The following is a 23,506-nucleotide window of genomic DNA, read 5'->3' as shown; positions in this document are numbered from 1 at the left end:
ATATTCCACACAAGTCTCTTTACATTAGTTATTTACAAATGCATTGAATACATTACATTGTTACAGCCATCTTTACTATACCACATGTACAATATGACCATTCATTGAGGAAGATGCAATGAAAGCAAACACTCAAAAACAAAACGTATGGAAAAGAAAGGGGAGGATTCCCATGTCTTGTCATTGCAATGTTGTAAAAATAATTTAGAGTGATTATTTCAAACCAAATGTCCCAAGCCCCAATACTCAGAAGTAGAAAAAAACACATACACACCACATCCCTTTCAGATTAAAAAAGCTGTTGCATCGCAGTCCCGGACTCCACGACAATGGAGGTCAAACAACGTACTGTTTGTTTGATGTAATAGTTAAAAGAAAAATGTATTCAACAACAAAATAAATCTGAACTTCATTTCAATTTGCATTCAGATGCACATTCAATCCCAACAACCATCGTATCCAACAGCTTATAAACTCTATGCCATGGTGTTAAGAAGTATGCAAACTTGGTAGAATCGTCGAGTTTCACATCTCTTCAGTTTTAGACACAGCCTGTGCGGGGGGGAAAAGATATATTGCATTAAAAAAACGCATGAAACAACAATCAAAGCTGACATTCTTGAATTTGGCAAACACCAAAAGTCACAGCACCTGTTTGAGAAACTGCCTGCCCAAATAGTTGGTAGCCATGTTCTTCAGGCTGGTCTTGCCCCCTGCTTTGCATCGCACATATCCGTACAGGTTGGCCCCTTGTAACACCACGCCCATGATCACGACAGCCTGTGTGGGTGAGACAAGAGAATACAAAAAAAGGTTTCCAAGAGTTGCACGTGTGCAGCCTCACAGGAACCTAGCCGTCCAACGCCAACACTTACCAGCCACTTGATCTTAAAGGAGAAGAGGGTGCTGAAGAAGAATACAACCCAGAGAACAGGGCACACCACCAGCCCAAGCCAGAAGATACGTGACTCAGAGTTGCCTGTCTGCTGCTTTCCTGTAGCCTATGGTTGGTGGGAAAAAAAATACAAATGTAAATTGCAAGATACTGGCACACAATGGACATCTCTACAATGCAGCCCACTGAATTAAGATAACCAGAATATTCACATGTTTGGATAGGGATGTTAAAGTAGGGGTTCAATAACAAATAGTTAGTTTGCAGGCTGATGTACACCTCACCTTTCTTGACTCAAACACCCAATGGTTCTCTCCATTGTCATCCACCTGGTTCCACCATCTCAGACCTACCATCAATCTGCCAGTGATGTTCTGTGAATAGATTATGCAATTTCTGTATTTGGGGTTTGCCAGGAAATCACACACACACACACACACACACACACACACACACACACACACACACACACACACACACACACACACACACACACACACACACACACACACACACACACACACGTTCAAGTTTCTGCTTTAAAGATTTTTAATCATGTCATGATGAAGTACCTTTACAGTCCAGAAGTCACAGGACAGCAGGAGGATTATAGTGACCATACAGGCGATGAAGCTGCTACTCCAAACCTCACAGAGCAGGTATGCACAAATCGCAGTAACTCGGAAGAAAAGGTGGAAGAATGACGCTACTGGATGCCTATAAATGTACAAAATAGATGTAAGCATTCAATTTTAATGTTTTGTAATGCACAGTAGATATTAAATTAATATAGAGTTGTAAGAAGACCCACTTCAAGTTAGATTTTTTTGACTTCTGCCCAGAATCCTCCTCTGCATCGAACAGGGACACGTCTTCATCATTGTCGTCCTGGGGGAACACAGTTGATGAGTGACCTGATTGTTTGCATTTAACTTTGGTCGTTTGGCTTTTAAATCAACACATCGTATACTGGATTAAATGAATGAGCCGACCTTTTTTAAAGTAATCAGCTATGAGCTGTACTTAAATTGAGCTTGAACAGCGACCATTACAAGCTTACGAAAAATGAACCACAACGCGGCGACAGCAGATGTCAGTACATTTGAGGAGAATTGTGTCGCATTGATCTATGAACGAGGTAAATTAACACGTTTTGTCCAGATAGCAGATTGTATTAATATAACATAACATAAACTTACTTGTCTCATCATGATGCTTTTAGCAGGGACGTATATTAGCTACTTCCTGATATGTCACAATATTTGACAACACAGAACAACACTCTTGTTCTCTGAAGATTTTGGTTGTGCTCTTTCTCTTTCAGTACATTACTGCCACTATCTGGTCGTTGTAGGAATTTCACTGACACGATTGTGTCCATCGCCTAATAGATATCCAGTCATTTAATCTGAGATGGTATCCCGAATACGGTAATTAAGTACATACATTGGCAGATAAAATATAAAATAGTGTGATAAATAAATGCATATATTCGTCATTCTAGTTAAGTGGTTTTCTTTCCATCTCCATTATGTTGTGCTTGCTTGTTTGGCTCACAAAGTTGGCTATGGTCCAGAATTATAGCCAGCTCTCCTAAAACGTACTCCTGACCTTTATATGGTCTGACTGATATCGCTGTCAATCTTAACAGGGCTGTCATTATCCCTGTGCTTAGCAAAAACAGAAAAGCTCACATAGGAAACATGTCCAGCTTCTTTTGGTTATGAATGAGCAGGTCAACAAGGCTATCTTTAGATCCCCCATTGAGCACTCTCGGGTCAAATTAGACAAGGAGTAAGGTGTTGTTGAGGATAATCTTAACGCCAGGCCAGTTTGTCCAGTTAAAGTGAGTTTCTTAAAGTAAACATCAATTACTTGGTATCAATCACTCAAAATCGTACAATAGTGTACGAATATAACACCCATTTCTTTTTACAGTACATGTTCTCCTAATGCAAACAGAGAAAAAGAGAATTCAAAATTGTATAATCTTTATTGATTTCCGAAATGAATATACAGATCTGGCAGAAGTCTCATTAACCCCATCTTACTAGTAGCATTTGTAGATTGTGTACTGTATAATAATGAGCTAAATACAACACATGTCTGAGCATTTCCACATCTCATTTTCATGAGTTTCCCCTTTGTCTCTTTGCCATAACAGGATGATCCCCTCGTAAAAATAAATAGACATAAAAAATTGGAACACAATTCAGAAATCTCCAAGACCCCAAGAGATGCTGACAAATCTCATCCTCTGCAAGCGAGAGCAATAACAAATACATTTGTATTTTTCACTCTTTTCATAAAACTTTTGAACGCTTATTTGGAATACCAGAATTGACAAGACGAACAAAAGCACTTTTCCCCAGAGCACAGCAAGCGTTTCCACAATGTGTTCATCAACTTGATTTCATTTTAAAACAACAGCGGGCTGGTTGTAGGTATACTGCTAGTAGACTGAACAAGGTGCTTGAGTATTTGACGGTTGATGCAGAAAACAAACACCAGCGGGCGGTGGTCTTCTACTTCTTCCTGCCATTCCCAGAGAGGATCATCACAAGCCTCATGAAGATGTTCAATGTGTCCATGTAGATCCCCATACACCTACAGAAAATAACATAACACATCGTCATGTCTTTCCACAAAGTCTTGTTGACAAAGCATTGTTTTAATCCAAACTATTAATGTGGATATTCAAATACGAGTCATGTTCGTCTAGTGGTGAGGATGAGTGAATCCCAGTGAAGCTTACATTGGCTTCACATTCCAGATTCACAGCGACTTACGCGTTGATGGGGTCGAATTTCTGAACACCGTACAGCGGGTATGTCTCTGCCTTCTTGATGACCTTCTGCGTGTCGTAGAGGAGGAACAAACTGAAGAGGACCAGGCCTCCGTAGACCGCCACAGAGTACAGGCCTGCTCCGAACATGGAGGTGGGGGGCAAGAACATGGAGCCTGGATGTGGACCGAAAGACGAGGGAGGAGAGTAAATAACCACGTCAATAGGCAGGTGGTTATGGTGACGCTTCGCATTAAAAGCGGTTGATAAAGAACTAAAACAGTAAAAATTAAATAAAGAAGATGAAGCTGAAGGACAGTAAACTTTTGGTGTCTCACAATGCAATTGGAATTAGATCCTTGGGGTCACAATTTGATCAAATCTAAACATTGATTCAGTACTTACGAGTCCCAAATCCTAATCGATTCAGTACATCGGAGTACTTATTTCAAAATCTACTTCCAAGCGCTGTGCGCAAAGAAAGGCTTTGTGGCAAATAGTGGCATGAAAGCAGAGTTAAGTGTATAGAAGATTGTCATTTTGGTATTTGAAGAAGTGATTCCATTAAGGTAAACACAAAAAGGCAAACCTTAAACAAAAAGGCATTATAAAAATATGTGAATTGTGATTCATTATTGTTTTAACTGTGTTAATCGATTTATTCCCCCACCCCTACTGAAGATCTTATGACGTTTTACAAACCGATGGAAGAGGCGAACACCACTCCGAAGCCCACCGCCAAAGGGCCGCCCATGTTGAGGAACTTCTCGCTGGGCGCGCACATGGCCACGGTGGAGAGGCCTCCAACGATGCCCGCCGTGTACCAGGCGGCCCTCAACATCAGGGGCCCCCCCAGGAGGGTCATGGGGGCTATGACTGCACCCATCACACCTTAGGGATGAGGAATAAGTTAAGTGATGGTTTTTCATAGTCACCCCAATAAATGTACATTTGTGCCTAATCATTCATGGTCTGGCCTTCAAGTTTAGTTTCTGTCTAGAGTTAAATTAAAGTTGCAAGCTGCTCAATAATGCGTAGTAATATGTGGACTAATATTTCAGTCGGTAAGACACAGGGGATAAAAATTTTTTAGCGTTACACATCATCTAAACTTAACAGCCAAATCACTGCGCTCTAGAAGTAACAACGGTTACATACTGACAACATACGCTGTCTGATAAGAGACATACTTGCATGGAGGATCCAGGCAAGGTGTTTGGGCATAGGGCTCTGCTCATACGATATGGACCTGACCAGCATTCCAGCGCCAATCATTGCTGCGAACGTAGCTCCCATTGCCTGTGAACGTAAGCAATGTATTAGAATGCTGAATAGAAATATCCAGTTATTAAATGACAAAGGCAATACTAATAACGAGTGGGGAAAAAACCCAGATAAGCACAGGGCTGACTGCCTGTCAAAGTAGGAAATGTAAGAAAGGCATATAAAATATATATATCAGGAGAACTGGAATAAAACTTATTACAAGCTACAACGGTAACACGGTAACACGAAACTCCGAACCTGATCCGAAACTAAATGTGTCTGGAGAAGGCTAAGGCAGACAAGCGCAGGTAGATAAGCAGACAAGTGGATGATCACAACCAGGACATTGCGTGATGGAAAGAGGCTGACTTACGAGCCAGGAACCCCTCATCATGAGACCCATGAGCGCGGGCGTCCGGCTCACTAACACGGCAGACAGGGCTGTGAAGCCAACGCTGCCCGCAAAGTACATGTAGGTGGAGTGGATCCTGTCCTTCACGTACTGCGGCCAGATCCTGCAGAGGAGACAAGACCACGGTGATGACGGTGGCATCAATAAAGAAACACGTCCAATGCTTTCCTGAATAGCCAAATGATTTAGGATGTACTTCATATATTGGTGGCGTAGGTTAATACTTGCTAGCGTAGGGTTTTATATCTTTCAAATTATTCCTAACATTTTAAATAATCGATCAAAATTGTGATAGTTTAACAGCATTAAACTACAAACTACTTTTTTTGGATTGGTTTGCAAGTCAATTAGATAAATAGTATATTCAGGTGCGCCATGCATGCGATCATCAAAGTATAAATCATAATGACAGTATTGTTTGCCAGTATCTGGTGTGTCTTGTATCTGTGAAGACGCCTGACAATAGTGTGCCTGTTTAGGTTGACTTACACTGCTTTTTCAATTGCACCGATTTCGTTAGACATGCCTAGTCCGTAATAGCACAGTGCGCCAAGACCGACAGCTGCTCCTCCAGCCAGGATCATCCTTCCCATGCCATCAACTACAGACAAAGTCAACAACACATTTAGTGCTTCACTTAATCCACTTTGACAATCAGATTCAACTGCACTATTAACTAATGATACAAGTAAAATATGCTTCAAGAACGGTGGTATAAGAAGATTGTGGCTCCAAAACTCTAAGAAAGACATGAAGGTGTTTTTTTCGGTCTGTATTGACAACACTTCAGTCTACACACTAAGTAAGGGATTTGATGGGTTAAGTGGCTGTATTCACTTTTCATGGCAGTCTCTGATGCTGGCTCAAAGGCTGCTTCCTTGAGCTGATCTCTGGTGGTCTTGCTGCGACGGAAACCAAACCTGGCCTTGGTGGAATAACCCTAATAAAGGAAAAAGTACACACATGCCAACAAAACATTACAAACATTAACCATTTCTTAATGTAAGTTATATAAATTATATGATAACATACCATCATTTGAAGCTTCGTAAACTATATTGATATTAGATCAGTAAGGGTATGATCAGATTTACAACTACATATTCCAAAACTAAGTAGAGTAATTCCTGGCCAATTATGTTTAATGCTAAGGCAGGAATCGGGATCATAAGGTTCCCCCCATTCGATCCACATTAGCTAGCAATGAAGAACACATTAAAAAATATGTGGCTGCTGGATGCAAGCCCCAACTTCCAGTGTCTGGAAGTGGTAGAGACCATATTTTAAGAAAACACATAGAAGTGGGGAGTCAAGATGCCTAGATAGGTGGCACTGCTTAATCAAACGAATACAAACAAGGCAGACCTCAACAATGGAAATGAAATATACCTGATGGTTCCTGAGCAAAGGTTGCCATGTGGGCATAGCCTGGCTTCTCAGGGCAGAAGTGCCCTGTGCCAACACGGGATGGAGCCCCGCCACCGGGAGAGCCCTCAGGCAGGCTAGTCTCGCCACCAACATTGTGATTTGTTTTGCTCTCTGTTGACAAACGTAGAACAATAAACAGTTGACAACATAATAGGTATATACAAGATTCCAGTCAAATATGTTTGTCAAACAGTTTTGACCCCAACAGATAAGAGCATGTTTAATCACATTGGCGTAACCACATAATAACAAAATATAGGATGTACATGGATAACATGACACCTAATATACGGCATTCCCATCATTAACCTTGTTAGACGGTCAAAATAATTGTATTCGTATTACTTACCAACACAGATTAGATAATTGTTCACCTTTCTTGATGTAAGTGCGCAAGCTACTGACGCAACAGAATTTGCAACCTTCCTGAAGAGTCTCTTATTACGTCATTACTAATGGACCGATGCTGGGAATTGTAGTTCGTTTGGAACAGCTATGTAATATATTGGCCTACAGATAACACACAACACACTAAAATGTATATAACTTTATATATTACATTTAAATATAATAAACTACATTTTCGCATACCTTTTTATGTCATACCCGAAATAATCCAGAAATGTAAACGCACAACGTAATGTTGTACACTAGATGGTAGTATTTGCCTCCTTAATTTCTAAGTAAATAATTAGCGCAGTAATAGTATGTACTCACTGAATATGACTTTCTAATTCGTATTTTAAAATATTAAAACAAAAAAAACATAAATAGTTATTGTCCATTTTTGTCCATAATGAACAAACCAATAAACAAGGCTCTTTACGTGAAGGTAGACAGCATCGAGCAAGTAGGCCTCCTGCTGGTGTTTTGTTTGACCTAAGTTTCCCCTGTGATTGAGTGAGTTGCAATTGCCGACTTGAACGATCTCAAACTGGAGAGGGGTTGGGAAAATGAGAGCGCAACAAGACGTAACTATCGAGAACTAATACTTTTTTTAAATTTTAGTTCTTGTTATATCAATATCGATAATTTAAATGTTAATAGATTTTTGACAGAATGGGGATATTTTACCTTTCTGGAGTCGCCAACGAAGGACAAACTTAACTTTAGGGACTGTTTCATAGAGGATGTAAGCGGTCACGCTATCTTTCGCAGCAACTTGTTGCGTTGAACAGATTGAACGGTGGGTATTGCCTGATGACTTTGCGTCTATTACCATACTTCGCAAACGATGTTTATAGTTTGAACACACTTTCACAAAAAAACGATTTCCTATCATTTATAGGTCTACCCCAAACGTGTGTAAACTATGTTTGTTTTTTGCAATATAACTTAACTCAACTGATTTCAAATGGCATCTTAATACATTCAGCTTCATTGTTTCCTCATGTACAGTTGTGTGAGATGGCACATTCAGTGGGGTGCGTTTGAGCAAATGTGTCCTATTATATTTAACGCACGAAATAGTGTGCTTCAGCCTACACCCTCCATAGAAACCGAATTACAATTGGTATGGCTGACTGATGTTCAATTTTCCTGTCACAAAGGATTTACATTAAATAATAGGCAGCTATTAATATAATTTGTAACAAGGTGATAAATTGTGCATTCACGGTTTCGTTATGAGCAGATGATCAAATGTGTCTCATGCCTCAGTGGCTTTTGAATATTCAGAAATGTCAGCTAATGGTGGTTTTACACAAGACAAAAAATTTGTGAAAAAAGCTTAGGTAATTTGGGAGGATCTAGCATACCATATAAATGATGAAACCTGCAGCCACATACTTTGGTGAACTAGAATATTGCTTTATATTCCTTCTTTCCATCTCTGAAACATATTTGAGAAGAAGATGCATATTTTTTCCGCCACGGCTATAGTCAAATTTTACCAAACATAGTATTGAGAGTATGTTTATTAATAATATGTATGACTGTCATTTTTTTATTTAATCACAATCAAAGGTGACCTATATCAGTATAGGTAGGTCACAATTCCCCCGAATGTTTTATTAAAGTCAGTGAGCTATGGGGGAAATAAAACTAGAAAAAAAGGCTTCATTGTAGCGCATCCATGGTTTCTGAGTTCATGGTTATTTATTTATTTCTTCAGATACACTGTCAGCGTTTCCATCCAAAATAAAAGAGTAATTGGTCTACGGGGAGCATGTTGTGTCTCCGAGCATACACGACCAGCAACATATTGTTAGCTTAGTCATTGATAACCATGACGTGTGAGTGATTCTTTGAGTTCATGCCTTGCCTTTTGGCCTTTGGGACACTATGCTCTGTCAGAGGGCCTTGTGTTTTTTCCGTATGCACCGTGGTGGTGTACAACAGAGATCTGAGATTCCCTCCTTATGGGAGACCCCGGCCCACCCGCCTGAGATATCCCCCCAACCGTCCCTCAGTACAAACCGCCATTCACCATTTCATAAGCCGTCGTCATCGTTGCGTATTGACAGTGTTACACGGGACCCCTAAACCTTCCCATACCATCTCACAGAATTTCACAGGCCGTGTCCAACTATTTCCAATGTTTAGTTTGTGGGCCTTTAGGAGTGGGGCTACGTTGCCCGGACTATGTCCCCGGGTTAAAGGTCGCAGCAGCAGGATGTGAGAACTGGACGTCCAGACGTGTAGAAGAGTTGAACACGGTACAGCAGTCTGCCGCCATGTTACAGCCATGCTACAGCCATGTTACAGCCATGTTACAAGCATCACGATACTTTCCCTTCCTACAGAAGGCTGGTTTTAATGGGAAATCTAAAAGCCTCCCCTACTGTGTGGTTGCCATGGCGTTGACTTATGGTCGTTAGTCTGACTATTTGATACTTTAACAAGTAAGCCATTGATATCCTCAATACTCGTGTGTCCCCTTATGCGGTTGTTGAAGTCATGGTCCATTTACATATTGCGTTACATATTTGGCATGTTTTGTTGCAGGGGCTACAGTCTTGTATTGAAATCCGAGTGGCAGGCATTGTGGCTCAATGTTGATGCCGGAATTTCAACAGTGTTCTTTTATGGGCCCCTTCTATTATAAAAAAAGAACCCAGCTGTGGTAGAAACACCAACTTCAAGCAGTATTTTTTTTGGTTTCCATATTAGTTGAAGGTTTTTTTTTATTTGACTTGAGTATCAGCTGCCATGCTCTAGGGTGAATATCTCCTCCCACTATGGACATACAGGAGCAGCTGGGAAAAGCCTGTTTGTATGTGCCCACTGGTGGGGTGAAGGGACACAACACAGTTTGAGGAGGCTCAGACGTAACAGGACTGTGTATGGTCTGTTGTCTATATTGAAGAGCCAAAATGATAGTGTATAGACAGAATGTTCCTTGCCAATTCTGCCAGCCAGCTGAGGATCTTTCGACCAATTTTGGCAATGAGCTGCAAAGGTTTAAAGGTCAACGTTGCTCTTTTGTGGTGCATCTGGTCATGCTTGGTGGGTGGCCATGCTTCTGTAGTTCCCTGGTGTGTTTAAAGATAACATGGTCCTCCACACAAGCTGACTCAATACGTTTCCAAAGAAGCTCTCTTTCAAGACCCTTTTATTTAGATACATATAATCAAAATCAGTTTCAAAAGTCTTAATCTCTATATCCAACTCAAGAAAGGGGAAGTACCAAAATAGTTTTTACAGCTGTATTTTGATGTGCATGACTAAGCATCATCAGCAAGGGCTCAAGCAACTACAACCTTAAGGTAAATATGGATATTGGGTAAAATTGGGGTCTTAATATACAATTATTACCAATATTATTTTTGTGTACGTCCGTCACAATTGGTGAAAACAACTGACAAATGATAGTGTCATCAAACCAGAAACCGAAAACCGACGCTGCATATTTAAGGACAGTTGAAGTTCTATAATTTCCTCCACTGTGACTGACAGTTTATTGTTCATTTCATTTACAGGAAGAAGCATCAGCCACAATGGGGAATGTAAATAACCGGAGGGCTCTTTAAGAAGTCCACTGAACGCTCTCGAGATTGGCAGAACCTATTAAGAAGCAGTCTGTAACAGTATATCCAACCACATCTACATCCAAGGATGAGGATCAAATACACAATATCCATTGTCTTTTTCTTGGCACTTGTTATTATCGAGAAGGAAAACAACATAATTTCAAGGTAAGCCTATTTCAGTGATCAATGAAGCGCTTTTGTGTTTTCTTCAACAGCCTATCATTTTCTTTAACCATTTTGCGCCAGGACAGCTCACTAACCTGACATCCATTTAGCAACATAAAACGTCTATTTGTCCTGTGCTAAGTTCCACTTCAAGGACCGCTTACTATTCGTGTTAACCAAGTAACGTGCCATTGTGACTCCTCCCCATGTGTTCAGGGTGTCCGATAAGCTCACCTTAAGGCAGACGCCTCGCACCCCTCTGGAGCCCGTGCTGTCCTCCCGTGAACTCCTGAGACACAACGGCTCAGCGAGCTTGAGCCACGCGTCCCCCCGCGAGCCCAACCCGGCCTTCACCCTGTTGAAGCGGCACTTGGAGAACCGCACCCAGCACCAGCCGGAGGGCTCGGGCGGCCGGAAGCACATCCTCCTGCTGTCCACCACCCGCTCGGGCTCCTCGTTCATGGGCGAGTTCTTCAACCAGCAGAGCGACAACATGTTCTACCTGTATGAGCCGCTGTGGCACGTGGAGAAGAGGCTGACCCTGGCGACCGGCGGCGTCAACAGCACGGCGGCCAACTGGGCCTACCCGGAGGTCCTCCGGCGGCTCTTCCTCTGTGACTTCTCCCTGCTGGAGAGGTTCATCGAGCCGGCACCGGTGGCCCACGTCACCGCCGACCTCTTCCGCAGGAGCTCCAGCAGCTCCCTGTGTGAGGACTCTGTGTGCAGTCCGTCAGTCAAAGGCGTGTTCGAGCACCACTCCTGCAAGAACCGACGCTGCGGCCCTCTCAACCTCACCCTGGCCTCGGAGTCCTGCCTGCAGAAGGCGCACAGGGCCATCAAGCTGGTCAGGGTGCGGCAACTGCAAACCCTGCGCCTGCTGGCCGAGGAACCGGGCCTGGACGTCAGGTTCATCCAGCTGGTGCGGGACCCCAGGGCCGTGCTGGCGTCTCGCATCGTGGCCTTCGCCGACCGATACAAGAACTGGAAGCAGTGGGCCGAGGATGGGGACGTGCCCATCGACGACGTGGAGGTTAGTAAGCTCAAAGGGAACTGCAACAACCTGAGGATGTCGGCCGAACTGGGCCTGAGGCAGCCACCGTGGCTGCGTCGGCGCTACATGTTGGTGCGCTATGAGGACATCGCCCGGTTCCCCCTGCAGAAGGCTGTGGAGATGTACAATTTTGCTGGAATTCCGTTTACTCCAAAGGTGAAGGCCTGGATTCTCAGCAACACACAGGCCTCCAAGGAGACCGGTGGCATTTATTCAACGCAGAAGAAATCCTCGGAACAAGTAGAAAAATGGCGGGCGAATATACCTTTCAAGATAGCTCAGGTCGTTCAGAAGGTTTGTGGGTCGACGTTGAAACTGTTTGGCTACAAGTTTGTAAGCAGTGAAGAAATGTTAACAGACAAATCAATAAGTTTGATTGAAAATAAGTTTTTTAACTAGGTAGGACTTGCAAACCTTGGAACCCTCAAGAGAAAGTGTTTGGGCTTGAAAGATAGATAATTATTTATGAGGGGCTGCTAGCCTCAAAAAGATCTTGTCTGATAATACGCTCTTTAAAGTGCTTTACTATTTAAATGAAAGAATGTTAATAGACCATTGTCTTTAACAGTCATATTGCGTATTGTTTGTTCTTGTGGGGTCTTTGTGGTGGGACAACACTGTTCCTTTCTGTTGGTAGGAAAGGAAACTATTGCGGTAATCTGTTAGTGTCTGTGCATGTGAAAACATAGCTTTTAAGAAAGCTGAAAGAGATATTACTGTACCTATGTACTGTAGATGTAGGGGGGGGGGGTCACTTGAAGAAACGCTTATGATCAAATAATGTGCAGTCAACAGAAGTTGCTTTTTATACCAATGAGATCTGTAGTGAAATGTACTACATTGCCCAGCTCCAACAATGAGTGGCCTTGTAAACTTTATTGAAGCAGGAAAAGCCCATTGCCTAGCCATGTTAACCTAAAACTAATAATAAGTGGTTTTGTTTTATGCTTATTTATTTTTCCTGCTGTTTAACCATCCTTATGGACTCCAGGTTTGTGGGCACAATGTAAATCACTCCTTCCTTCTGCACGCTTTAGGCACTTTCTGTTTCACGTTCTAATGTCGATCTGCAGGTAGCTGTACAAGAAGAGAAAAGCAGGCTGTTGGGATCCATTCTGTAGGAGCAGCTGTTTAGGTTGCTCAAATGTATGCTGACGTTTGAATCTGCAGCTGGCTTGCAGGGTTCTGTGAGGATTGTGTGGAAGGTGTGTGTCACTGTTGACATAAGCCTCATGGCTAGTGTCTTTCAAACAGGGGGTTGATCTCCAGGTCTGTCAGGCTGTAAGTCAACATACACTCCTTCATGTGCATTTTGTCACAATAAATGTCAACTTCCAGTTGTTGCATGTTATGTTATTTTTGTTCTGATGTGGGTTATATTAGGATCATGCCATGTAATGCTTCTTCTTCTATAACCAGGGTTGTGTGGTTTTACCAATACATAAACTTGTACTACTTACTTCATATCAACCAGGGACCAGGATAGTGGTTAGAGTGTCTGACTCGCAGCTAAATGGTTCTGGGTTCAACTTCAAACCCAAATGTCCACTGCCTTCCAGTATACCTGCTTGAGCAAACTGACATAACCTTTGCCTGCTCCTGATTGAATTAATCCGAACTCACTGTCAGTTGATAGAGTTTACTTGACAACTTAATAGTAAATGGTACAAAACTTAAATGCAGTATCCAATGACAACATATTTTGAAACTGAAGATATGATCAACTCTAAAAGATTTGCACATATTCCCCAATGAATGTCAGGTCAGGAATAGAATGGTGTTTCATTGGATCTATTATTAACAATAAATAGTCAGTGCGGATGAGACGATATTTATTTCTCGATTTTTCTCTTTACAATAGACCCAGTGAATTCAGGTTTATGGGCAAACTCCCTAATCCCAGTTACAGTCTCCAAGTATTTTTCAGGCCTGTTCAGGATGACCTGACCCCACCCACCCATTCTGTACCTTTCCCACCACATGTTTGTGAGTCAGGCTGGTCAAGCACAGGGAGTTAGTCTTGGACGGAACGAGCCACAGGGACCGTTCGGAGGAAGCAGGGCTAACTTCCAGTATGTTTACCACTGTGGGGCGCGTATCTATTTAGGTTCCTGTACCCAGCAATTACCCCAGCACTACACATAATGTGGTCAAAGCCATTTTCCTCCACCTGACCCCGCCCGCCTGCCTCAACCCCAGGAGGATATTCTCTCTCTCTCTCTCTCTCTCTCTCTCTCTCTCTCTCTCTCTCTCTCTCTCTCTCTCTCTCTCTCTCTCTCTCTCTCTCTCTCATATTTAAATATGCACACAGTCTTTCTCTCTGCAACTCTCCCAGCCTCTTCTCTTTGTATCCTTTGACTTCATTCTCCCTGTCTGTTTCCCACTCTCTCCCTTTCAACTCCCTGTCCATCTTTTTATTTCTCTCCATGCACCTGTTTTTTCATTTCCCTTATCCTTGTCTCTCCTACATTTCCCCTTGTTATCTACACATCATTGTACCTCTCTATGTCCCATTCTCCGCTCGGTTTTAGGCTTTGTTTGTTTGTTAGCTTACTAACAAAGTCACATTCCTGTTCCACCTCAGTGACACCGACTTCCCCCCGCCCCGCCACCCCACTTCCCCTTCGTCACTGGCCCATTTCTAAATGCAGGGTGAGGTCGCTCCATGTCGGCAGCAGTGTCTTAGATACGTCGCACGGTGACCAAGGAAAAATCTAATGAAGAGAAGCGGGCCATTCATAAACTCTTATATTGGAGTCGCTTCATGTGGGACATGTGTGGAGGGTGGAGTTACCGCCACCATATGGTAAGGGGCAAATATAGAATAGCATAACCACTTTATGCAGAATTAACCCCCCTCCTCCTTCATTGCAATTTGAAATAAAATAAGGGTATTTAGGTAACCCCACCCTCCTGCCCTTAGTTATTTGGTGCACCGCCACATCAAACGCGAGGGGGTTGAAAATAGGCAGCCTTGAGCAGGAGATCAGAAGGTTGCCTTAATCTGTAAATGCACGTAGGACCGCTTCATACGCATAACACTCGTGTCAGAGCTAGACTTAAAACACAGGGCCCTCTTTTGCCCTTATAACAGTTGAACGTCTCAGAGTCTTAAATCAATTGACACCACAGGTCGTGATCGCGCTGCATAAAAGGCTGTGTGTGGAAAAACTGTTGAGAATTGCTGGGCTCTGCTAGAACAAGCTCACCTACAAAAAGAAACGTGTTCCTCGTTGTGTAATATTTAATTACTAGTCTCCCCTACCTCTTCTCTGCATATGTCTTTATGGGGGTAGGGCTCTCTGAAGTTCAATTAGCATCCTACTGGGTTAGTTGAAATCATTGGAAGCGGTTGCCACTGATTAGAGTGGGTAAATAACACCATTCAATTAGCGATTTCCCTCTTCTCTATTTGATCAGTGAATCGAAAAAATATATATCAACATTTTTCTGAGCACCGTTAGTGCTACATTCATCACTCTGTACATTCTGATCAATTTGGTTACTTCTAGTAAGAGCTGATAATCTGGGATTTGACCGGGCCTCCAACCCTGAACTATCACTATTCTATAAACAGAAGGACCCAGAACTATCACTTTAATACATCAATTGGTTAACTTTTTAGGAATCAGAAATCAGAAAAGAGAAACAGTCTCCCTCAAAGGTTAACTTGATTCCAACACGTACACCTAGACATCAAGCGTGACAGTTGAGAGACAAACAGGCACCCACATGCCCATGGGCTTGACAAAGGTTGTCAGATCCAACACGACCACACAAAGCCCAAACCAAACTGGTCTTTCTGTATTGTATCCATCTGTTTCGGCTTAAATCTTTCTTAGGCTGTTGTGTTCAGCACCCTTTAGCCTCTAGCAGCCTAAATGGCTATCTTTTTAATGTTGGCATGAAAAAAACCTGTTTTATTGCAGCCTTTTTTATGACATAGGATTAAGTATCACGCCATCTTCTGTCTGGCTGTTAAAAAAAGTTAATTGTACACTGTTGCAGGCAGAAATTGTACCCCAGAGTTACTACGAATTCCAATCTATTCCTTCTTTGTTTTAAACTGCCAACATAGACACGGTTACACAAATCAAACTTAAGTCAGTTAGTTAAAATGTTTTGTTGCACTGAATTGAAACTACAGCATGTATTATGTTAACGAGGAAAGTGAGCGAAAAAAGCTGAAACAACGTCACATGAAGACTTTATCGTATTGCTCAATATGAAAATTACTCCAGGTTGTTTTTTTAGGCCAAGTGATATTGCAAAACTTGTGAATGCATCACATCAGGCACATCAGGCCATTGAAACGATAAAGGGCATATTAAGGGAAGCCATGACGCCCATGAAAACACCAACCGAAGGACATGTGACCACGATGACTGCTCGCAGTAGCTCTGCATTTAGATTCAGCCAAAGGAGGGAAAACTCCACATGGGATGTGGGTTCTAGATGAGGGTATATAGTGGCAAGCTGTCTGACCATTACAGCCACCAAGGAATGTGCAAAAGACACAAAATAACAATCAGTATTATGGCAGTGGTCATGGAAGTTATATAGATATGTATGTTTATATATATATTTCTGGTGCTGAATGACATCCTTTGCATGAGAACTATGTTTTTTATGAAAACAGTTCAACACCCAGAACCCACAACACCAGAAATAAAGTGTCACTGTGGAAAATTGTGTTAATTATATTTAAAATACACACCTGCAACCATGTGGTAAACCATTACTTTAAACACTGCTGTGTGGTACAGGCCATCTGTTTTTGGATGGAGTGGGGCTACAGAGGGATCAAGGTTGGTTGAGTAAGAGCACAAAACTGGTCCTAAAATGACACGTGATGTGACGTACACTTGGGACACCAACCTCCTCCTCTGCCCAATGCTCTCCTTCCCCCCCGGTTAAAAGGTTGCATATTTCTGATTCCACCTTAGTGCTTCTCATATGCCGATGCGTTCATTGGCTTCCTAATCTACCCACCTATTTTCTTATTTTTTATCTCAAACTATCATAGCTGAAACATGAGACCTTCCAAATATGTGTGGATAATCTCATGGGAAATTAAGCAGTTACGGTATTTAAAACGGGATAGGCCTATAAAGTACACAGTGTGTGTTTTTGAGTCAAGTTGTGTGAATGAAAACAGGTTGTTTTTGTGCTGCCGTGTAATAATCTACAATGCTCTGAAATTGTCAGGTTCCGTCATGTTAGAACCTACTTTAATAACAGCAAAAATAGCATGAGAGAGAGAGAGAGAGAGAGAGAGAGAGAGAGAGAGAGAGAGAGAGAGAGAGAGTCTCTCTCTCTTACTCTCTCTAGCAGGTGGCAGAATGCAACAAGGAGAAAAAGCATGGCGGTGCCTCACAGTGAACCGATCCCATAGGTCTTATTCACCTTGCCATCTTTGTGTCAAACAATAGCTCGGTGAGGTGAACTGAATGTGGAATTCAGTCCCCCCTACCGAGCTGAACGCTGGAACGAGGTATTTGCTGGTTGAATAAAGCCCATTGTGAGATTTACTGTCCCTTTCTTGATTCTCAGAGGGAAGATAAACACTTGATGTATATTCAAAGCTTGGAGCAACATTCCTGAGGGTACACAAGAGCACCAGTTGAAGACTAAGTGGACAGGGCTGAGTTTAATCAAGCACATACCCAAATGTAATATGTCATGTGATGGTGTGACTTGTGATCAAGTCTAAAATATCCTAAGAGTTTGGAGAGCGATACCCTCACATCTTTCATATTTTCTGAAGTATATCCTGTATTTAGATGTGATACAAACATGAATAGAAATTGGAGGATAATCTAAACTTAAATTTGCAGTAGTACTACTTTGGGGGATAATTCAGGTTGGGGAAGGGTCTTTAACAGATGAATGTGTTTCCTCAGCGTGCTCTGACTGGGAACACAGAGCTCCAGTATTTCATTAACCTAAGAGCATCTCAATAGTTTCTTTTGTGTGGGCAAAAAGCACAGGGAGAAGAGAAGGGGTAAAAAATGTAAAACTAGCGACCATTGGTCACCGTTGGTCCCACAATAAACCGTATTTTGGCAACACTCCAAAAACCGAGCATTCAACAAAAACTCACCATAAATACCTCTGCTATACAGTTTGGAAGCCTTTTGAGATGGAGTAGCCCAATAGATAGAGCTAAGGGTGGAATTCGGGGACAGTGTGGAAGGAGCCCACGGTAGGACACCGGCTATGAGGCAATGACCACTAATAGATTAATATTTATTCTCCACCGCCTAATGACAGGTCTGTTAGCACAACAGATGTTATGGTGGCAACCGTGTGTTTTAGACAGCCACGCAACGCTGTCTGCTCTCCCGCCACAGGACTGGCAGATGAAGGGGAAGAAGAGAATCCTTAAGAGCAGGGCAGTGTACGCTAAAGAGTGACCATTATAAGAGGCCTTGGTGGGATTCCATGTTTAGATGTTTCTCCAAGGATGCCAGCAGAGGACAAAATAGATGCTGAAGGCGTTTAAAACACTGCTCTTGGTTTCCACTTTTCTTCTTTTCTTTTCACCGCTGTCTCTTTCCCTGTGACTAAAGAAGAATGATGAAGCCACCATAGGAACTGTTTGTGTTAGACACACACACATTGTGTGTGTGTGTGTGTGTGTGTGTGTGTGTGTGTGTGTGTGTGTGTGTGTTTGTGTATGTGTATGAGATTGCTAGTGTGTTTGTGTGTGTGCGTGTGTGTGCGTGTGCGTGTGTGTGTGTGTGTGCGCGTGTGCGTGTGTGTGTGTGTGTTTCTATTCTATTCTATACAGTGTTACCCCTTATGTTTCATTTGATAAAAACAACAGTGTTACCCCTCATGTTTCATTTGATTAAAACGACAGTGTTACCCCTTGTGTTTTTTTCATGACGACCGATAAAAAACAACAGTGTTACCCCTTGTGTTTTTTCCAACCCTTATGAATTTTTCATGACGACAGATAAAAAACGACAGAGTTACCCTTTACGTTTCATTTGATAAAAACAACAGTGTTACCCCTCATGTATTTTTCATGACGACCGATAAAAAACAACGGTGCAACCCCTTGTGTTTTTTTTCATGACGACCAATAAAAAACAACGGTGCAACCCCTTATGTTTTTTTTTAATGACGACCGATGAATGGTGTCACCCCTCATGTTTCATTTGATAAAAACGACAGTGTTACCCCTTGTGTTTTTTTTCATGACGACCAAAGAAAAACAACAGTGTTACCCAATATGTGTTTTTCCCATGCTGACTGATGAAAAACAACAGTGTTACCCCTTATATTTTATTTGACAAGGACAATTATTTATATTTTTCAAATGTTTTTTTTCATGACGACCAATAAAAAACAACAGTGTTACCCCTTATGTTTTTTTTCATGACGACCGATGAAAAACGACAGTGTTACCAACAGTCTTACCCCTTATGTTTTTTTTCATGACGACCGATGAGTGGTGTTACCCCTCATGTTTCATTTGATTAAAACAACAGTGTTACCCCATGTGTTTTTTTTCATGACGACCAAAGAAAAACAACAGTGTTACCCCTTATGTGTTTTTCCCATGCTGACTGATGAAAAACAAGAGTGTTACCCCTTATATTTTATTTGACAAGGACAATTATTAATATTTTTCAAATATGTTTTTTTTCATGACGACCAATAAAAAACAACAGTGTAACCCCCTTATGTTTTTTTTCATGACGACCGATAAAAAACAACAGTGTTACCCCTTATGGGTTTTTCATGACGACAGATAAAAAACGACAGTGTTACCCCTTATGGGTTTTCCCATGATGACCAATAAAAAACAACAGTGTTACCCCTTATGTTTTTTTCATGACGACCGATAAAAAACAACAGTGTTACCCCTTGTGTTTTTTTTCATGATGACCGATGAAAAACAACAGTGTTACCCCTTGTGTTTTTTTTCATGACAACCAATAAAACTACCAGTGGTACCCCTGTCGACGTTTTTGCAGGGATCCGAACCTGAGCAGTTTGGTGTATTAACCTCCGAACTTATCAATGCACCATCAAGACACAGAATGAAGTCAATACAATGGATATACTTGACTTTATAATTCGCATGAAATAGAGATAAGAGTCTTCCAACAGAGGACATCAACCGGACTTGAACCCCGGTCTCCAGGGGGTAAGCTCACAGCTCTCTCCACTTTCCACTGAGATTTGTAAAAGTAGTTTGTCTGTGGTTACATATGACAATGCAATAGACATGAGAGCATTACGTATCAAATCAAAGATATTGTGTTTTCCACAGAAATTGAGCCGCGGTCGCCAGTGGGTTAGGCAGAATACACTCCACTGCACCACTGAGGCGATGACAATACACAATGATCAATCATCAATAAAGAGGATATACATGACATTAAAATGTATGTGTGTTTTTCTATTATTTCCCTTATGTTTTTTTTCATGACGACCAATAAAATACGACAGTGTTACCCCTTATGTTTTTTTCATGACGACCGATAAAAAACAACAGCGTTACCCCTTGTGTTTTTTTACATGACGACCGATAAAAAAGAACAGTGTTACCCCTTGTGTTTTTTTTCATGACGACCGATAAAAAACAACAATGTTACCCCTTATGTTTTTTTTCATGACGACCGATAAAAAACGATAGTGTTACCCCCTATGTTTTTTTCCCATGATGACCAATAAAAAACAACAGTGTTGCCCCTTATGTTTTTTTTCATGACGACCGATAAAAAACGATAGTGTTACCCCCTATGTTTTTTTTCATGACGACCGATAAAAAACAACAGTGTTACCGTTTATGTTTTTTTCATGACGACCGATAACAAAAAAACAGTGTTACCCCTCATGTTTTTTTCATGACGACCGATAAAAAACAACAGTGTTACCCCTTGTGTTTTTTTACATGACGACCAATAAAAAACAACACTGTTACCCCTTATGTTTTTTTTATGACGACCGATAAAAAAACGACAGTGTTACCCCTTATGGGTTTTTCATGACGACAGATAAAAAATGACAGTGTTACCCTTTACGTTTCATTTGATAAAAACGACAGAGTTACCCCTTTTTTTTTTTTCATGACGACCGATAAAAAACAACAGTGTTACCCCTTGTGTTTTTTTACATGACGACCAATAAAAAACAACACTGTTACCCCTTATGTTTTTTTTCATGACGACCGATAAAAAAACGACAGTGTTACCCCTTATGGGTTTTTCATGACGACAGATAAAAAACGACAGTGTTACCCTTTACGTTTCATTTGATAAAAACGACAGAGTTACCCCTTTTTTTTTTTTTCATGACGACCGATAAAAAACAACAGTGTTACCCCTTGTGTTTTTTTACATGACGACCAATAAAAAACAACAGTGTTACCCCTTATGTTTTTTTTCATGACGACCGATAAAAAACAACAGTGTTACCCCTTATGTTTTTTTCATGACGACCGATAACAAAAAAACAGTGTTACCCCTTGTGTTTTTTTTCATGACGACCAATAAAAAACAACAGTGTGACCCCTTGTGTTTTTTTTCATGACGACCGAAAAAAAACGACAGTGTTACCCCTTATGGGTTTTTCATGATGACAGATAAAAAACGACGGTGTTACCCCTTATGTTTTTTTTCATGACGACCGATAAAAAACAACAGTGTTACCCCATATGTTTTTTTCATGACGACCGATAAAAAACAACAGTGTTACCCCTTAATGTTTTTTTTCATGACGACCGATAAAAAACAACAGTGTTACCCCTTATGTTTTTTTCATGACGACCGATAAAAAACAACAGTGTTACCCCTTGTGTTTTTTTACATGACGACCAATAAAAAAACAACACTGTTACCCCTTATGTTTTTTTTCATGACGACCGATAAAAAAACGACAGTGTTACCCCTTATGGGTTTTTCATGACGACAGATAAAAAACGACAGTGTTACCCTTTACGTTTCATTTGAAAAAAACAACACTGTTACCCCTTATGTTTTTTTCATGACGACCGATAAAAAACAACAGTGTTACCCCATGTGTTTTTTTTCATGACGACCAATAAAACTACCAGTGGTACCCCTGTCGACGTTTTTGCAGGGATCCGAACCTGCGCAGTGTGGTGTATTAACCTCCGAACTTATCAATGCACCATCAAGACACAGAACAAAGTCAATACAATTGTTATACTTGACTTTATAATTCGCATGAAATAGAGATAAGAGTCTTCCAACAGAGGACATCAACCGGACTTGAACCCCGGTCTCCAGGGGGTTAGCTCACAGCTCTCTCCACTTTCCACTTTCCACTGAGATTTGTAAAAGTAGTTTGTCTGTGGTTACATATGACTGTGCAATAGACATGAGAGCATTCCGTATCAAATCAAAGATATTGTGTTTTCCACAGAAATTGAGCCGCGGTCGCCAGTGGGTTAGGCAGAGTACACTCCACAGCACCACTGAGGCGATGACAATACACAATGATCAATGATCAATGAAGAGGATATACATGACATTAAAATGTATGTGTGTTTTTCTATTATTTCACTTATGTTTTTTTTCATGACGACCAGTAAAATACGACAGTGTTACCCCTTATGTTTTTTTCATGACGACCGATAAAAAACAACAGTGTTACCCCTTGTGTTTTTTTTCATGACGACCGATAAAAAACAACAGTGTTACCCCTTGTGTTTTTTTCCCATGATGACCAATAAAAAACAACAGTGTTACCCCTTATGTTTTTTTCATTAAAGGCACCCAGTGCAACTTTATGTGAACATTCAATGAAAAATAAACATTCAATTTCTAGTCTTTTTTACACGTAGTAAGTTTCAATAACTCCATACCATTACATATCGACATTCAAGGAGCAAAGATGAGACGTTGTTGTGTGGTGAGAACTGATAGAAAATCGTAAACAACAACAATCGCCGGTGGGGAGAAGCCATTTTTCCATTGACTGGAAGCCTGCTTTATTTATTGTAGGTTACAAAAAATAAAGAAAATGGCGGCATTGTTGTTGTTATCGATTTTGTATCAGTTCTCACCACACAACGACGTCTCATCTTTGCTGCTTAAATGTCGGTATGTAATGGTATGGAGTTATTGAAACTTACTACGTTTAAAAAAGACTAGAAATTGAATGTTTATTTTTAAGCCTCGAAAGTTGCACTGGGTGCCTTTAAGACCGATAAAAAACAACAGTGTTACCCCTTATGTTTTTTTTCATGACGACCGATAAAAAACAACAGTGTTACCCCTTATGTTTTTTTCCCATGATGACCGATGAAAAACAACAGTGTTACCCCTTATGTTTTTTTTCATGACGACCGATAAAAAACAACAGTGTTACCCCTTATGTTTTTTTCATGACGACCGATAAAAAACAACAGTGTTACCCCTTGTGTTTTTTTTCATGACGACCAATAAAAAACAACAGTGTTACCCCTTATGTTTTTTTTCATGACGACCGATAAAAAACGACAGTGTTACCCCATTTTTTTTTTCATGACGACCGATAAAAAACAACAGTG

At 41.2% G+C, this 23,506-nt stretch overlaps 3 protein-coding genes and 1 long non-coding RNA gene across 5 annotated transcripts; 2 read left to right on the top strand and 2 right to left on the bottom strand.

Moving 5' to 3' along the window:
- Positions 1–14: 14 nt before the first annotated feature.
- tvp23b (trans-golgi network vesicle protein 23 homolog B (S. cerevisiae)) lies at positions 15–2,229 on the bottom strand. Its single transcript, XM_060036059.1, has 7 exons — positions 2,095–2,229; positions 1,707–1,783; positions 1,468–1,612; positions 1,180–1,269; positions 876–1,001; positions 652–780; positions 15–552 (listed from the first exon to the last, which is right to left on the bottom strand). Exons 1-7 carry the CDS (start codon positions 2,104–2,106, stop codon positions 526–528), a joined length of 606 nt encoding a protein of 201 aa, XP_059892042.1. The 5' UTR covers positions 2,107–2,229; the 3' UTR covers positions 15–525.
- A 640-nt stretch (positions 2,230–2,869) lies between these two features.
- ghitm (growth hormone inducible transmembrane protein) lies at positions 2,870–7,282 on the bottom strand. Its single transcript, XM_060036297.1, has 9 exons — positions 7,136–7,282; positions 6,748–6,897; positions 6,196–6,298; positions 5,848–5,959; positions 5,320–5,461; positions 4,871–4,979; positions 4,383–4,571; positions 3,685–3,856; positions 2,870–3,502 (listed from the first exon to the last, which is right to left on the bottom strand). Exons 2-9 carry the CDS (start codon positions 6,877–6,879, stop codon positions 3,421–3,423), a joined length of 1,041 nt encoding a protein of 346 aa, XP_059892280.1. The 5' UTR covers positions 6,880–6,897; positions 7,136–7,282; the 3' UTR covers positions 2,870–3,420.
- A 407-nt stretch (positions 7,283–7,689) lies between these two features.
- LOC132446150 (carbohydrate sulfotransferase 3-like) lies at positions 7,690–13,313 on the top strand. 2 transcript variants are annotated; one of them, XM_060036295.1, is made up of 3 exons: positions 7,690–7,972; positions 10,707–10,922; positions 11,139–13,313. In XM_060036295.1, exons 2-3 carry the CDS (start codon positions 10,843–10,845, stop codon positions 12,370–12,372), a joined length of 1,314 nt encoding a protein of 437 aa, XP_059892278.1. In that variant the 5' UTR covers positions 7,690–7,972; positions 10,707–10,842; the 3' UTR covers positions 12,373–13,313. The 2 variants fall into 2 exon arrangements, with proteins under 2 accessions (XP_059892278.1, XP_059892279.1); XM_060036296.1 differs by lacking the exon at positions 7,690–7,972 and adding an exon at positions 7,981–10,493.
- A 6,596-nt stretch (positions 13,314–19,909) lies between these two features.
- On the top strand, positions 19,910–20,470 carry LOC132447099 (uncharacterized). Its single transcript, XR_009523034.1, has 2 exons — positions 19,910–20,134; positions 20,261–20,470. It is a non-coding gene; the product is annotated as an uncharacterized LOC132447099 (long non-coding RNA).
- Positions 20,471–23,506: the final 3,036 nt, after the last annotated feature.

The sequence above is a fragment of the Gadus macrocephalus genome, chromosome 18, assembly GCF_031168955.1.
Source record: "Gadus macrocephalus chromosome 18, ASM3116895v1".
NCBI lineage: Eukaryota > Metazoa > Chordata > Actinopteri > Gadiformes > Gadidae > Gadus > Gadus macrocephalus.
The sequence above is the reverse complement of the archived record's forward strand: the minus strand, read 5'-3'. Positions and strand labels throughout refer to the sequence as shown.

Coding starts and splice junctions, on each gene's coding strand:
- tvp23b (XM_060036059.1), bottom strand. Junction 1,613..1,706: donor TCAAAAAAATCTAACTTGAA/GTGGGTCTTCTT, acceptor GTACATTTATAG/GCATCCAGTAGCGTCATTCT. Junction 1,270..1,467: donor GTGACTTCTGGACTGTAAAG/GTACTTCATCAT, acceptor ATCTATTCACAG/AACATCACTGGCAGATTGAT.
- ghitm (XM_060036297.1), bottom strand. CDS start 6,879: ATGTTGGTGGCGAGACTAGCCTGCCTGAGGGCTCTCCCGGTGGCGGGG. Junction 4,980..5,319: donor TGATGAGGGGTTCCTGGCTC/GTAAGTCAGCCT, acceptor TTACGTTCACAG/GCAATGGGAGCTACGTTCGC. Junction 3,503..3,684: donor AAATTCGACCCCATCAACGC/GTAAGTCGCTGT, acceptor TATTTTCTGTAG/GTGTATGGGGATCTACATGG.
- LOC132446150 (XM_060036295.1), top strand. CDS start 10,843: ATGAGGATCAAATACACAATATCCATTGTCTTTTTCTTGGCACTTGTT. Junction 10,923..11,138: donor GAAAACAACATAATTTCAAG/GTAAGCCTATTT, acceptor CCATGTGTTCAG/GGTGTCCGATAAGCTCACCT.